The 14982-nt window shown below is 39.0% G+C and overlaps 1 protein-coding gene across 1 annotated transcript in view; it reads left to right on the forward strand.

Moving 5' to 3' along the window:
• KIF5C (kinesin family member 5C) overlaps nt 1-14982 on the forward strand; it is a 92859-nt gene that overhangs the window by 56984 nt on the left and 20893 nt on the right. The window contains exons 13-19 of the mRNA XM_067299424.1: nt 2150-2218; nt 5892-6098; nt 7295-7441; nt 9575-9763; nt 11912-12029; nt 13072-13148; nt 14542-14651. Coding sequence (XP_067155525.1) covers nt 2150-2218; nt 5892-6098; nt 7295-7441; nt 9575-9763; nt 11912-12029; nt 13072-13148; nt 14542-14651 — 917 coding nt within the window. The remainder of the gene's footprint in view (nt 1-2149; nt 2219-5891; nt 6099-7294; nt 7442-9574; nt 9764-11911; nt 12030-13071; nt 13149-14541; nt 14652-14982) is intronic.

Genomic DNA, 14982 nt, shown 5'->3' on the forward strand with positions numbered 1-14982 from the left:
TATCTGCTTCCATTCCCTCTGCAGATATAGTTCGTTAGCGTTCTCCCTGAAATCATGACAAGTTCCCCTTTAATTTTAAGGGCCTGATACAGACTTTTAAACCCTCCTTTTCTTGAGTGATTTTTGTAAATACCGTGCCTGCATAGCTAACTGTCGTGTCATCTCAGAGTTATAAGGGGGGGAAAAAAAGGGAGACTATATCTTAATATTCATTGTATCTCAGAATTTTAAAGAAAAAATATAAACCATCTTTTGGGTCTCTTTTGTTCATCCTGTTCTAGCTGCGAACACTATCTGGAGTCCAGGTGTCTTAGACACAAGCAGGCTTTTTTGATTAGTACAACTTGAAATATATCATTGGCACTTACAGAAAAGCTATCATCAATAGATGTATTGAACACTTGTCATTAATAGCTTTGACTTGTGTGAAGGTGAGATGTGACAAAAAGATGTATACAAAAACATTAACTATAAATTCATGGATGAGAACAGCTTAAAAAGGCCATCTAGCAAAAGTTTTCAGCAAAGCTTTAATCTTAAAATTAAACATTTATTTATTTATTTATTTATTTATTTTTAAACTCTCAATTGTAATTTGCAGGAAAACATCAGATAAAGCCTGCTTGTATGATAATGGTTGAAGTTTCTTAATAGCAGGGGTGTGTGATGGATAGTTGCGGTAAGTCGTCATTCTGATGTGCTCTGATGTGAGGTCTCTGCACATTCTGATTGCAAATGCAGAAAGCAGTATCTGTATCTCGGTATGTCGACGGCGTTCAAAATAACAGCTGAGCTCTTTAGGAAAACTGCAGCTTTTGCCTAACAGAGAATATGTTCCCTGTAGCTCACAATACCTTCTAGATGTTGATGTAAATGAGAAGGTCAGTCATTCTTTCACTTGCCCTGTCACAAGTATCAAAGCCTAACAGCAGGTTTGAGTTTTACCCTAGAAAACGCAGGAACCGTAATTTGGTACATTACTGCAGTACTATAGGAAATGAGAAAGTGTTTGATCTCCATGGTACAGAAACAAGATTCCCACATTTTACCTTGTTAGAGCGTGGACCATTTTTTTGCTCTGTTTGGCACTGTTCTGATATTAGCAAGCAGTTCAATATATGCTACTTGATAGCTAGCTTTGCTATGAGAAATGAATCTATTAGATGCTTGCCAGTGAAACAAAATGTCAATTGGCTCTGATAGGATATGAAAGCAACCACTTAGCTTCCGTGAGTTTTTTAGAGAAGGATATCCTTCTTCACAAGAGCAGAGGAAATGGACTTTGTTGGCTGCTGCGCTTGGTACGCCTCCCGTGCCTTTCTGGAGGAAGGATTCATACAGTGCAGTACCTGGCTTCACTTCTGTAGTTAAGAACAGCTCTTAATCCTGAGGATGTTGTCTTAACTATGAAGTTGAAATGCCAATAAAATTGGATGTCTGGATATACTTTACCAGGCCTTATTTCCATCAAGGTCTTTGACAGAGGAGGAAAGATAAAATATAACAGATGAGGTGCCCAAGTTTTATGTTTGGGTTTCGGCTTCCTCTTTCGTTAATGCAGTTCAGAGCTGGTCATAGTTTTTTAATTAGTAAGTTGGTCTCTAATCATCTTTCTTCCACTGAAATTAGAGGACTGTGTGTGTGTGTGTGTGTGTGTGTGTGTGTGTGTGTGTGTGTGTGAAAACATACATACATAATTACTATTACAGTACACATTTTCGAAGTTAAACAGCTATAGTGAAGCAGTGGACAGATCATTTCCTATAAAAGTAATTTCACTCTTCTGGTACTGTTATTATCAAGATTTTGGAACCCAAATATGAAAAGGGAAGGACTGGATGTATACATATATTGGAAAAGTCATCTGACCTTGTGCAAGTTATAAGGTTCAGTTATTACCACCTCAGTGTCCTATTTACCTCCTGGGGCACCTCTGCTTAGCTAGACACTGCGGACAACTGCTCATGTATGCACTGCTTTTACTGTGTAGCTCTGGGCGTGTGTGTGGTTTTCTTCCCCCTTCCCCACTCAAACCTGGACAAGGTGTGCTGTGGCATTATACTTGCTCGCTTTTCTGGAAAGGGGAAATAAGTGATCAAACCAGAACTACGAAAAGAAACTAAAAACACCCTACCCTATTTCATTGCAGGATGATGAAATCAACCAGCAGAGCCAGTTGGCTGAAAAACTGAAACAACAAATGTTGGATCAAGAAGAGGTAAAAATAAAATAAAATAAAATCTGTATTTTGCTTATGGGACTCTTGTTTAGTGATTATGTAGTAGTTGTTGGCTAGCTATGGTCATATTAACTGGCTAAAACTCAGTTGCTAAGGGCAACCTGTGTGACAGTTAGGTTTAAACTTAAAATTTAATATGATCCTCTCAAGAGCACTGAGCCTTGATAACTCCTTATAATAGCACACCAGCCTGCTGAGAAGTAAAGCTGGAGATGAGAGAGCAAGGTAGGAGTTTGGCCAGTGTTTTTCACCAAAAAAAAAAAAAAAAAAAAAGTTTTCCAGTGTGCCTGTATCCTCTCAGGTCTCTAAACCTCTCTTATTTGCTCTAAAAATCTTGGATTACTCAGGTTAATTCTTTCACTGCTTCTATCCATAAAGGGGATTTTTTTTTTTTTTTTTTTTTTTTTTTTTTTAGAAGGGGAAAATGATCATTCCGCTTGCAAATAAGGGGATAACTTGACTATCATTTGTTTATGAATGCTTTGAAGCTGTAAAATATGGCAGAAGTGCTAAGTTACTGAGTTCCCCAAATGTTGCTGTGGTATTTCTTAGAAGATGATTTTATGTTGTTTTTTAACCTGGGGGAAACCAGAGGAGGAAAGTTCAGACCAAAAATATAGTCTTGGTGTGGGAGTTTACTTTTCATTAGTGTTCCAGAATATTGGTTTCTTTTGTATGAAAAACTGATTCTTTAAAAGAATACGTGTCCCAGAGGAGAACATTGTGCTCCCTTGTGGTTTTTGTTTTGTTTATTTTTGTGTTGTGTGTGTGTGTAAAACCACTACTGTAATTGAAACACTACTCTGAAAAATGATTTAGAGTCTCATTCTCAGTGAAGGAATTACCAGCTTTATTTTACTTCCTAGTTAAGCTCTTATTCACTTAGGATAAAGTTCTTCTGATTACTCTGTATTACGTGTTGGCGTTTTCATGTCCATTCGTATACAAAGGTATCGTAGCATTGTAATGTACATGTGGAACATTATGCATTCTGCATGTGTTATTGAGGCTATCTCACTTTTCACATCTTTTCTGTGTTGGTGTTTTGATCTAAACCATATTTCTTTCCCACGCATTTTTTTATTTTGTCTTTTGGACTATCTGTTGGGTGAGTTTTGTTTTGTTTTTTGTTTTTTTTTGGAGGGGGGAAGTTGTTTGGTTTTGATCATATTTGGGAGCATCCTATACCCTAGCTTATTCCCCATGGGAATTATTTCCTTTATGGGAATTGAATTAAGTTTTTCAAGACTTTCTCGTGTGTGTGAACACCAGCACGGCAGGAAGGATCTACCTCTTCTGTTAGAGCTTGCGATTACCTCTGCGATACATGTGCTGCGGAGCAGCTGCCTCCCTCTGCTTCCCCCTAATTAGCCAGAGTACTTTTTTCTGGCTGATTAAACTAGCAGATTAACTGTAAATATAAGGCCTGTCACAGATGGCATTGTACTGATATTGGTGTCTTTTGGTACCTTTTCACCACTGGCTGTTTCTTAGCCCGTGTGTTTCAGGGGAAATTCTGAATCTTCCACGCTTGCTTCTCGCGAGTTTGTGAGCCCTCCGCAGCAAGCAGCTGCGCGAGGTGCTGCAGCCGTTGTCTACCTCCTCCTGGTGCGCCGGAGGCCCTGGTGACTTGCCACGCTGTTCAGAGCAGCTGCGCTTCCAGTGCCTCCACTTGAAGCACTTGTTTTCTAATAAAATTCAGTTCTCCCTCTGTTTCTTGTGAGGATTCACGGATACACTCGCTTCTCAGAAGTGGGGAGCAGGGAGACCAGAACATGGGAAACTACTTGGAAACAGCTCGTCAGCTTTCAGGGCGGAGAGGTCCTCCCCTTCCCAACACCCAAACCAACCATCAGCTTTAGGTGTAATTCCTTTGTTTATGATGATCAGTATAATTTATGAATGGCCTCTGTAAATCTTGGTACACTTCCCAACATTATGTCAACAAGAATCTTCTGGGGAGGTGTTTGTGCTCTAGGTGGTATATGACACTTCCCTTTACTTGGAGTCGCAGTAATAGTCGCACAGAAAATTTCCTAAGTAAATGTAAATAATAGTTCCATCTGTGTTTAGCGGAAAGATTATTTTAAGCTATTTTGTTGTTTAAATATTTACGTGCCATCTGGCTTTGGCAATTCAGTAGGGTTTTTTTTGTAACTTGAGTGCACTTCTGAGGCTGCGGTATTACCAGCTAGATAAATTTCCCTCACATCTGAATCTTCTCTTTGCTACTTTGGGAATGTGCCAGTGTTCACAAGCTAGCTGGTTTGCTTCCCTTTTCCCATTAGCCTTCTGCGCCTAAAGAGCAGCAACTTCTCTGACAATCTCCTTTTATGTGATCAGTTTTAGATGTTTCTGGTGGGGTTGGGATCTCGCACACAACTTCTTTGAGGAGGAAGAGCTAGTGGGCAGCGAGAGGTCGGATCAGGAAGATTCCACCTGCTCGGGGTTTCATTTTGCTCCTACCTGAAGAAAAGCCCTTCTGTCAAATCACGCTTTAATTGCTGGGTGTAGCCAGGTCCTTTGGTGACTAGTGTTCTTCTGGTTAGTTCAGCGCACATCAGTAATACTGATTTTGTTCTGCTGTCTGGGGAGGCTGCAGTACAGTAGTATTATGCTGATCCATATGTTGGAAGGCTTGGAAATAAGTGAGTTTTTTGAATGATCATCCAAACTTTGCTTTTAGGGTTACCCTTGAGTCTGAATCCCTTCTTGTATTTCATGCATGCAGTGACTAGGTTTTGTATGTTACATTGTTTAAAAACATAAATTATAAAGCAGTAAGTCCTGATTTTGTAACTATTCCCATAAGTATAATAGCATATAATAAATGTTAGGTAGTACCTTTTATTTATTTTGACATTGTTCACTGGTGTGCGACTGCTGTTGAGTCTGTTTTCCTGTTAAGAACCTGTTATCTGAATTCTCAAGGCTTTTTTTCCCCAATGTCTTTTATGAAGATGGAATGGCATGAGGGCAAAGGAGAACACTGTGCCACTGACCTCTTACCCTCTGCGCTGTCAGAGATTTGAGCATCTCCCTTACTAGCATGCGAAGAGTAAATTTAATAACTTTTACAAATTGGAAGCAATCACCTGTATATGTGCAGTCTGTATTTTCTTTTTTAGTTAATAATTTGCTTCAGCAAATATGAGCAGCCAATCTGTCTTCAGCACCATGTTTCAGACGATAACTTAAAACAATCGTCATAGGTTTGCTTACAAGATATTTGAGACTGCCTCAGAGAGCCTTTTCGCTTGGCTCGTTTCAAAACTGTGATTATGAGTTTGTGTTTTAGTTTGTTTTTTGCTCTAGCTGCAACATTGGGTTGAGGGCAGAAAATTTATTTGGAGTTTATGATACTGCTCAAAATAAGCTTCTATGCCTCTTTCTTGTGTCATAATAGGATTTGATTAAAATGTTTCTTTTCACTGAAGTTCAGGCCCTTTTTTCTTGCTTCAAATCCACTTGTGCTGAAGCTGATACTGTTTCTGGTACAGTAGCAGGATTTCTCCTCTCTCTTTCTCTCTCGCATGCATTTGCTCGCTCATGCTCTCTCTCATGGTCTATTTTTTGCCCTTTTTAAAGTTGTAAGGCTTGAGTGAGTACTTGGAGGACTTATGTGCCTGTGTTATGTGGCATTTGTTTCCAGCTTTTGGCCTCCACTAGGAGAGATTATGAGAAGATTCAAGAGGAGCTGACCCGTCTTCAGATTGAGAATGAAGCTGCAAAAGATGAGGTGAAGGAGGTCCTTCAAGCACTCGAAGAACTGGCTGTCAACTATGACCAGAAATCCCAAGAGGTGGAGGACAAGACAAGAGCCAACGAGCAGCTGGCTGATGAGCTGGCACAGAAGAGCGTAAGAACAAGCAGTTTATAGCGCTGGTTCCCTTCTCTCCACCCTCACTGCGCGCCTCTTTTAAAGATTTCCTTAGGCTAGCAATTATATAGGAAATTAGATGCCATTTCAAGACTCTTTAATATACTGCTGCCAAGTATGTTGTTATATAGTTTAAAATTTGGAGTAACAGAGAAGCTCTTAAAAGATCCATATTTGCTGATGGTACCCTCTACCTTCTATCTTAGTTAAAGGATAAAATTAAGACTACCTCTGTGATAGCTGATGGCAGATTTTGGCTCTGTTGCCACATCTATTTTGTACACCAAGTGAGCTGCTGAACTGAATGTGAAAGCTGGCCATTCTGTATTTTGATCGCTTAAAAACTGTATAATGCCAGGAAAGAGGTGAAAACCTGCCTTATGCAAATTGCATAATTTTGTTGCTCTGGACTTTTTGCTGTGGAACAAGGATTTTGTGTAGAGTCATGGATTCTCAAGGAAGAAGTCAATTTAATGCGTATTTTTTTTCAGCTGATGTATCAATCTGAAGGGAAAAATCTGATCTGAGAAAAATCAAGATTGGCTTATTAGCCTTGACATATCCTTATTCCTTAATTCTTTACACAAACTAAGGAAGCCGTTGTTAACAAGTCTGTTTTCATGCACATCTAGCATATAAGACTCTGTTATTCAGTTCAGTAGAACACATTTGTATGAAATCTCTCTGAAAAAAATGAATTTTATATCCTTCTATACCTGTTTCTCTGTGATTAACCTTCTTTGACATGTATTATGCAAATAAGATTCTTACAGGATTTACTACATTTAATAGATCTAAAGTAGCCTTGTTAGCTAGTGAATTGCCAAAGTGGATTATGGCAAGGTGGAGCTGTACGCTGCTGGAGTAAGTGTTGGTACATTGAGCCAGTAGGCACGTTCAGGAAAATACAATACTGTGTAACCCAGTTATTGCAGAAGACATGATGCCCAGAAGTGGCGCTATTGAACTTGGATGAAGCATGGAGAAATTAAGTATAGAACTAGAACTAACTCACAGCTACATATTTCTTTTATTTCAGAAAAGATACTTTAGACAGTGAGTTGTTTGGTAGGTTTATTCTGTCCAGAGAGGAAACTGTTTTGTTTAATGAACTTGCTTATGAATACAGAGAATCTGAGGAGAGGACGGTAACTTCTGCTTTTAAACCTTTTCAGACTGTCCTGACAGCTACCCAAAGGGAGCTGGGCCAGTTGCAGGAACTCAGTAACCATCAGAAGAAAAGAGCTACAGAGATCTTAAACTTGCTGCTTAAAGACTTGGGAGAGATTGGAGGAATCATTGGTACTAATGATGTTAAAACAGTAAGTTGGCTATCTTTTATTGCTTCCCCCCTACACCTCCCACAATACTTAAAAAACAAACAAACAAAAAAAGCCCCACCACTTAATGTGGAAGATATGTGATACAGAAGTCCTTCTCCCAGGGCGCTGCTATTTAAATCCTAGTTAGAGCGCAGTGTAAGATACTGAAGAGATCTTTGGGTCAGAGATGGTCAGTGTCTGTGTGCACGAATACCACACTCGTTCCCGGCTCAGTTTTTGGGGCCAGACTAATGCAACCCATCTGTGTGGTGACGCATTTATTAAAATCTGCTTAACAAGACCTGAACTGGGGTTCCCCCTAAACAATATGCACATAGCATTACTCCCTAGTAAGCTGGCATGACCCTATATTCCCAGAATCCAGATAATCGTTATCAGTGAGATTTGGCTTCTGGGCTTCTAAACCATTGTTTGAAATTTGTCCTACAGCTGTCACGTAGCTGAACATGAGCTAGTCTTAAAGCCAGAGTTCTTTGACAGCTATCTGGTACATCTGGATGAAAGGATCTCCATGAAATTTGTTTTTTGCACTTTGTTTCTTACTTTTGAACAGTGTCTGGCTTCATCAAAGAGCCCAGACTTTCTGAGCATAATACCTTGTGTGTTTTCAAACACAGAATACTTCAAACTATTGCTTTTCAGCAGTGGTGCTAGATACCATTTAAATATTTATGTGATAGCAGAGCAAGCTTAACTTTTGTACATTAGCTAATGCTCTTAGAGGAAAAATATTCCAGAGGATCACTTTCCTCTGAAGAAAGAAGGTAAGAATAGGAGTGAAGATTGCTGTTATCTTCTCTGTTTGTTCAAAACCATATGAGAAAAAGCAGTTGTCAAAACTGGGTAAGAAACTTATTCTCAAGATGTATGCAAGTTATTTCCAATGTAGTCTTATTTTCTTACCTTTAGTCCATTTCTCAGTTTTTGAGCTATCATCTTTTCTGAATTCTTGGTTCATACTTCACAAAGGTAAAAGCAGGTGTGTGCAGCTGGAGTGCTTTGGGTTGATTCTGAGAGGTGTTGATCATCTGCTAAACCCCCATTAGATCTGCAGATGCTCCAGTCTGTTGTTACTACAGAGGACACAATCCCTGTTCTCTGATGTGTTTATGGAGATTCCAGGGCCACAAGAACAAACTTTGCTAGATGTTACAGCAACCCCTGGTGGCCATTTTAATTGGAAGAATAAGAGGAAATCTTTGCAAATGGAGGCTGTTTGATACAAATTCTTACAGTAAATAAGATGTCAGCATTTTACAGGACCGATGTCAGTGTAAATGAGGCAAGATTGAAAAGGCTTTAGTAGAATAGTTTTGAATTTGTTCGCAATTAGCAGCTTCTCAAAGTGTGTTTATCGGACTGAGGGTTTTAGAGGCAGTAGCATTTTTTAGGCTGTAGGGAAAAGGTGTGGAGCGTAGTATCTTCTCCTTGGCTGTGCTGAAAAAAAGGTGAAGGCACATGAAATATATTATTACCCATATGCTTGTTCTAGGAAAATCATCATGTCATGATTTTTCAACTATTTAATTCACTGATGCGATGAAGAGAAAGACAAACAGCTAAAAGGCACAGTGTTAAACCAGGGAAGGAAATGATGTGTATCTATAGAATGGTGTTAATATTTAGAGAGAAGAGGGGTTACCTCCCTGTTGCCAGGTGAGATTTCCAGAACAAGCTCTGTCCTGCAGTTCCTTATTGAAGGAGCATGACCCCTCAGAGGAGACTTCTTTGAGTAGTTTGAAAATGCACTTCAGCTTTCAATTGCTTGAAAGAAGAAAAACTTTCTGTGCTGGTGCCTGAGAAAGTTTTGCCAAAATACGCTCTTGCCAGGTGGGCTTGATTACTTTAGATATTGAGTCACTAAGTTGATGAAGCACACTGACCATGTCTTAATTTCTTGCTTTTGAGGCTTATCAATGAAAATTCTGAGAAACAGTGGTGTAACATCTTTAAAGGTGACCTGAAGATCCATAGGTACTCCTTGAGCGTTGCTGGGTTTCCGTAGAGGTTGTCTAGCTCTAGACAACTGTTTCACAGCAAGAAGACTGCTTTGCATTGATTTGTTTTCTTGAAGAACTGCATCTTAAGGATTGCAATCTTTTGTGTGTTTAGTTAGCAGATGTGAACGGGGTGATTGAAGAAGAGTTCACCATGGCACGGCTTTACATCAGTAAGATGAAATCTGAGGTAAAATCTCTTGTGAACCGCAGCAAGCAGTTGGAGAGTGCCCAGATAGACTCCAACAGGAAGATGAACGCCAGCGAGAGGGAGCTAGCAGCTTGCCAGCTCCTCATCTCACAGGTATGTTTGCTCCTTCCTTGGCCCTTTGAAGTCAGGTTTGATGACTTTCTCAGCCTCCTTCTCTACGAAATGCATGCACAAAGAGTGAAAGATGATAATACAGGGAGTAGAGTGGTGTTTTTCTTTTCTGTTTTTTTTTCCCTCTCTTTCTTTTCCTCCCCTTGAATGTTTTTCAGCATATTCTGTGGTAAGATCATGTCCTCCTTGTTGTAGATCTCAATGTTTTCTATGGCATAATACTGAAAATACTCCTCCGAGTGATTTCCTCGACGTGTATTTGTGACTTGTACCTTCGTGTTAAGAGCAACCTGAGAAAGGAAGTGGTGATTACTTGGTCACTAGCAAAACATTCTGAGAGTCCCCAGTATCTGCACTATTAGTATGCTAACAGATAGCTAGGCAGCACTATGTAAAATAGTACTTTATGGAAAACATAACCATGTAAGTTAGAAATCCAGATGGTAGGAGGGCTTCACAGTAGGTGGCATGTTACAAGCAGTGATGCATGCTGCAGCATTCTGTGGGGAGGGAGGGGGCTAACTGCTTTAACCTACTTCTTTGATCGATGCGCACGTGAAGCAGAGAGATGATCTGGGTTTACTATATTTCGTTTGCCACTGGCTAGTCTAAGAAAACCCCAAGCAGGGATAGTCTCTTGTCCTGCAATAGAATTGCTGTATTAAGTTCTACAGTAATAGCTGTAGCTGTAAGCATGCTTCTCCGGGAGGTTAGAGTCCTGAAGATATTGACTGTCCAAAAATGTTAAATAAAACCTACAATTTTTATGCTGTCTTGAAGTATAATACTGTGAGCTGGCATAACCACTAAAAGAAGTCATCCTTCCATCCTATGCTGCTCCTTTTCCTTGGGAACTTGCATCAGTAAAGCAGATTAAGATTTGACACACAAGGCAGCTGTATGCGTGCTTCTGCTGGCAAAAGAGTAGCAAGTGCACAGAGCTGGAAATAAGTGACTTGGCCATGGGTTGGTGGGATGGCTTCTTTCAGTCATGGTGCTGGCTTATGTTGACCAGTGAAAGCGTAACCGGAAGGCAGCCTGACTGCCTATTTGGGGTTGGTGTTTTTTCCTCTTGGACTGTAGTCATACTGAAGTCTAAGCTCTTCAATGCTCAGAGCTTTTCACAAACATCGCTTAACTGTTGTCCTCAGCACCTATTTGTAGGCAAGGAAAGTGGTGGAGGTTTAAGACTTGAGTGGCTTATCCAAGGCTGTGGAAAGAGGTAATTTAAGATTGCCTTTGCAGTCTTACCTTCTTGGCAACATTTGCATTGTATGTTGATGTGGTGAAGAAACCAAACAAATACTCTTAAGCCTGTGTTCACCTTGCCTTAGCATGTTGGAAGCCCTGCAAATGAGATCACGTTGAGACCCATCTGTCTTCAAAACCAGGAAGCAGCTGGGTGGTGTTATGCTTGAAAACTTGCTTATGGGCGAAGGGGAAAACACACTTTATGCATTTTAATTCCTATTCCTATTTTAATTCCTACTAAGGATTACACCTCTCTAAGTCTGATCTTTAGTGCATAGGAGTAACTCTAATTCAAAGGTCTCAACCTCTCTCTGCTGATGTGAATTTTGAGAACAACGAACCACAAATCCTTCAGTGGTGTTTTTAAGAGTTTGTAATAATTCCCAGACAGAATCTTAATTTACCCCCCAAATTAGAATATTTTTAATTTGCTTTCTGATGTTTTTAATATGTCATTCCCTTGTTTCTATTTAAACAAAAGCCTAGTTCAAAAGGATGTTAACAAACCATTCATCAGGATAGCCGATGAAGGCTGATAACTTATGCAGGTTGAAGCATCTAGGAAGCCACCTCAGAATTTATTCCAGCGCAGTGTCCACTTGGTTTTAGAATGCTCCTGGTGCTCATTTAACACTAAATTTCCAGTGGTGTTATGGAATTATCGCTTCTACTGTTCCATGTATGTCTTGGACTATTGTGACCTTTAAAAAAATTAGGCTATTTTGATCTGTTACCTTTTTATCTGAGTTTTTTTTTTCTGTATTGTCTCTTAGTCATCAGCTCTTTCTATTTTTCTCTCTTTACGTAAGATGGCACCTGAATTTTTAGATAACAAGGTGTGGTACTTACATCTCATTACTATTCTCCATGTTTTTGAAGCATGAAGCAAAGATCAAGTCCCTTACAGACTACATGCAAAATATGGAGCAGAAGAGAAGGCAGCTGGAAGAATCACAGGACTCTCTCAATGAAGAACTTGCCAAGTTACGTGCTCAAGGTACAATGTTGAGTCTTATCTTTTACCAACTGTATCTTAGAAAATTCTGTGTAGAACCAAGTGTCATTTATCCAATTCACCAGGGATTGCTCTGACTTTCCATCCTGTTCTCCTCCTTTATCATAAACATACCCTGATGTCATAGAAATGTGATTGAACAGACAGGATTTTAGTTCATTTAGCTAACCCTGAACATTACAGTGCACAGATAGAAGACCTGATTATGCAAGTCATGATTAGATATTGAACTATTTCCTTTGTAGTCCTAGAGTATTTTTCTGTTTGTTTAGTATTTTGCAGTGAAATCATGAAACTACAATTCAAAATATTCACCACACTGCACGTATTTGTAGTTTACACTTAAGATAAAAACAGGATTAACCCTTTCAGCCTAGTCCATTCACAGAATCCAGAAAAACTGAATTTTTCAAAAGAATCAAAAACTGTGCTATGAACTTCACTTTACGCAGTAATGCTATGAGAAATATAAACATGAAAAAGCTGGCAAGACAGCATCAAACAATTTCAAAAGCAATTTTTCTAGTATTAAGCCCCTGTTTACAATGTGACCTAGTAGCTTTAACATTATTCCAGACTTTTTGCACAAGGGATCCTCTTGGGCTCCAGAACAGCAGGTGGTGACAGAATTTGTTTAAACATCTCCTGCATGAGTTCTGAGAGGCTTTTTAATTTATCTCCTGATTCTCCTACCCTGTTTGTAATGATCTGGCTCTGGAGGTCACTGTTTCCCAGAAGAAGGCAAAAGAAGACAAGGAGAATTGCCATGAGTAGGGTTACGAGGAGACAAGAGCAGACTGGAAAGGTGCTGAGTGGATTGAAAAAGTGTGAGCTGATAGTAAAGGAAAAGGTTTTGGCTGTAGGATGCTGAAGAACTATGGCTGTTTCTGTTCCTCCAAAGCTGCTTGCGCCTGCCCCCTGGAAAAAAGGATTATTTTTTGTTTGTTTGTTTGTTTTGAATGTCTTGATGTAGAACGTTCTAGAGCTGTTTGGTTAATTCTCAGCTCTCTTAAACTGTAAACAGAAAAAATGCATGAAGTCAGCTTCAAGGATAAGGAGAAGGAACATCTGACCCGACTTCAGGATGCAGAGGAAATGAAGGTAGTATCGCATGCTGCAATTTTAGAGTGCAATTCATGGTGAGACTGTTCATTAAGCTGACAATTAGGGTGTAATTTTGTCTTCCTGTACACGTTATGCCCTTTTAAAAACATTTCCAGACTTTGTCAGAACTGCCAACTTCTATTAGAAAACCTGACCTCGTGTAATTGAATGACCTTCCCAATTTGAAATTGGAGAACTTGCTAGTGTTGTTGTTGGTGACCAGATTATGGAAGAGGAGAGGAAATTATAGCCAGATTATCTGAGGTGACTGTGTCTTCTGAGAACAGTTTGTAAACTGAGCCAACCTCAAAGAGTGAAGAGGATCAGTGGAGTGTGCACTTAATCAAAGATGTTTGGGTTCCTTAAATCACTGTGAGCAGAGAACCAGAATATAATATGTAGTATATTGCATCCACATTAGGGAACAGTTTCTTTATGTATGATTGAAAAATGATATTGTTTCACCTCTGTTACTGTAATTTTATGCCAGTGGAACTCTGCTGAAGTTAATTAGTTAAAAGTAGTGAATTTGGGACATTTGGGTTGATGCAATTTAGGTACTAACATTTAATAAAAAAAGAGGCCAGACTGTTCCCAAATTTTTTTGTAAAAATTTTGACTATCTCCTCCTAGAAATAATAATGAAATATAAACCTGCTTTCTGATACTTTTTTCCTGTAGAGTGTGAGGAATAAATGTTAGGCAATAATATATGAGTTGTTTCTGATGAGAATACAATTGCACAAAAGAAAAAATCTAACTTTACAAGGGAGTGATAGAGGTTTGTCATCTTAAGAAATCTTCTTCTCCAATATATAAAGTCAAAGTTATTAAAACAGCTGTGAATTTATCACAGTTGTGGCAAAAATGTAAAATCTTTTCATAGCAATCTAAAGAGATGTGTGTCTTTCCTGCTACTTGAGTTATTTCTCATCTTAGAAGTTAATTAGCAAGGCTGTGGATAAGCCATTCTCTGGGGGATTTTTTTGTTTTGGACTTTACTTACATGTACAGATAAACTGGTGACAAGTCTTTCTTTTTGGTGAATAAACAGGTGGAATAGAGGAGACTGGTAAGAAGAGTTTAATTCTTGACATGCTAAGACCACTGATTTTTGCATGCTATGGTTTTTGAAAGAAATCAAAAGTAGAAATTGGTCTACTTTATATTGCTTAAAAGTTGCATTGAATCAAGTGCTTAGTTGAGTAGATGCCCCAGTTTTGTAATCATAAAAAGATGCACCAAGCAGATTCATGAATTAACCTGATTTGATAAACTTCATTCAAATCCAAAAAACTAGGTTGGTTTAGCTGATATGTAAAGAGCAAGCTTAGCTGTGAGTTACTTGATTTCTGTTTCATGTATGGCCTTTTTTTTGTGCCTTCTGCAGAAGGCACTGGAGCAGCAGATGGAGAGTCACAGGGAAGCCCATCAGAAGCAGCTGTCCAGACTGAGAGATGAAATTGAAGAGAAGCAGAAAATAATTGATGAAATCAGAGAGTATGTTCATTTGTTTTGTCTCCTTCCTTGTGCCTTTACTCTTCTGTGACACTGTAGGACTGTTCTTTTTGGTTGGTTTTGTTTGTTTTTAATTAATATCTCTATATTTTAGAGTTTTACAGACACTGGTATCCTTACATTCAACAACCAACCCTCTATTTTGCACTGTGGATTAAAGTGCCTAGTTCTTTATTGTGGAGCTGTTACAGTTATGTAAAATTATAGATATGAAGAAAGAATAATATTATATTTACAGGTTGATAGATAATAGAATCTCTGAGGAAAATAGATCTAAAAACCATAAAGGTTTTGAGGGTCCTGTCACAGACTT

This window comes from Apteryx mantelli, chromosome 6 (genome assembly GCF_036417845.1).
Source record: "Apteryx mantelli isolate bAptMan1 chromosome 6, bAptMan1.hap1, whole genome shotgun sequence".
In the NCBI taxonomy this organism is placed as follows: domain Eukaryota; kingdom Metazoa; phylum Chordata; class Aves; order Apterygiformes; family Apterygidae; genus Apteryx; species Apteryx mantelli.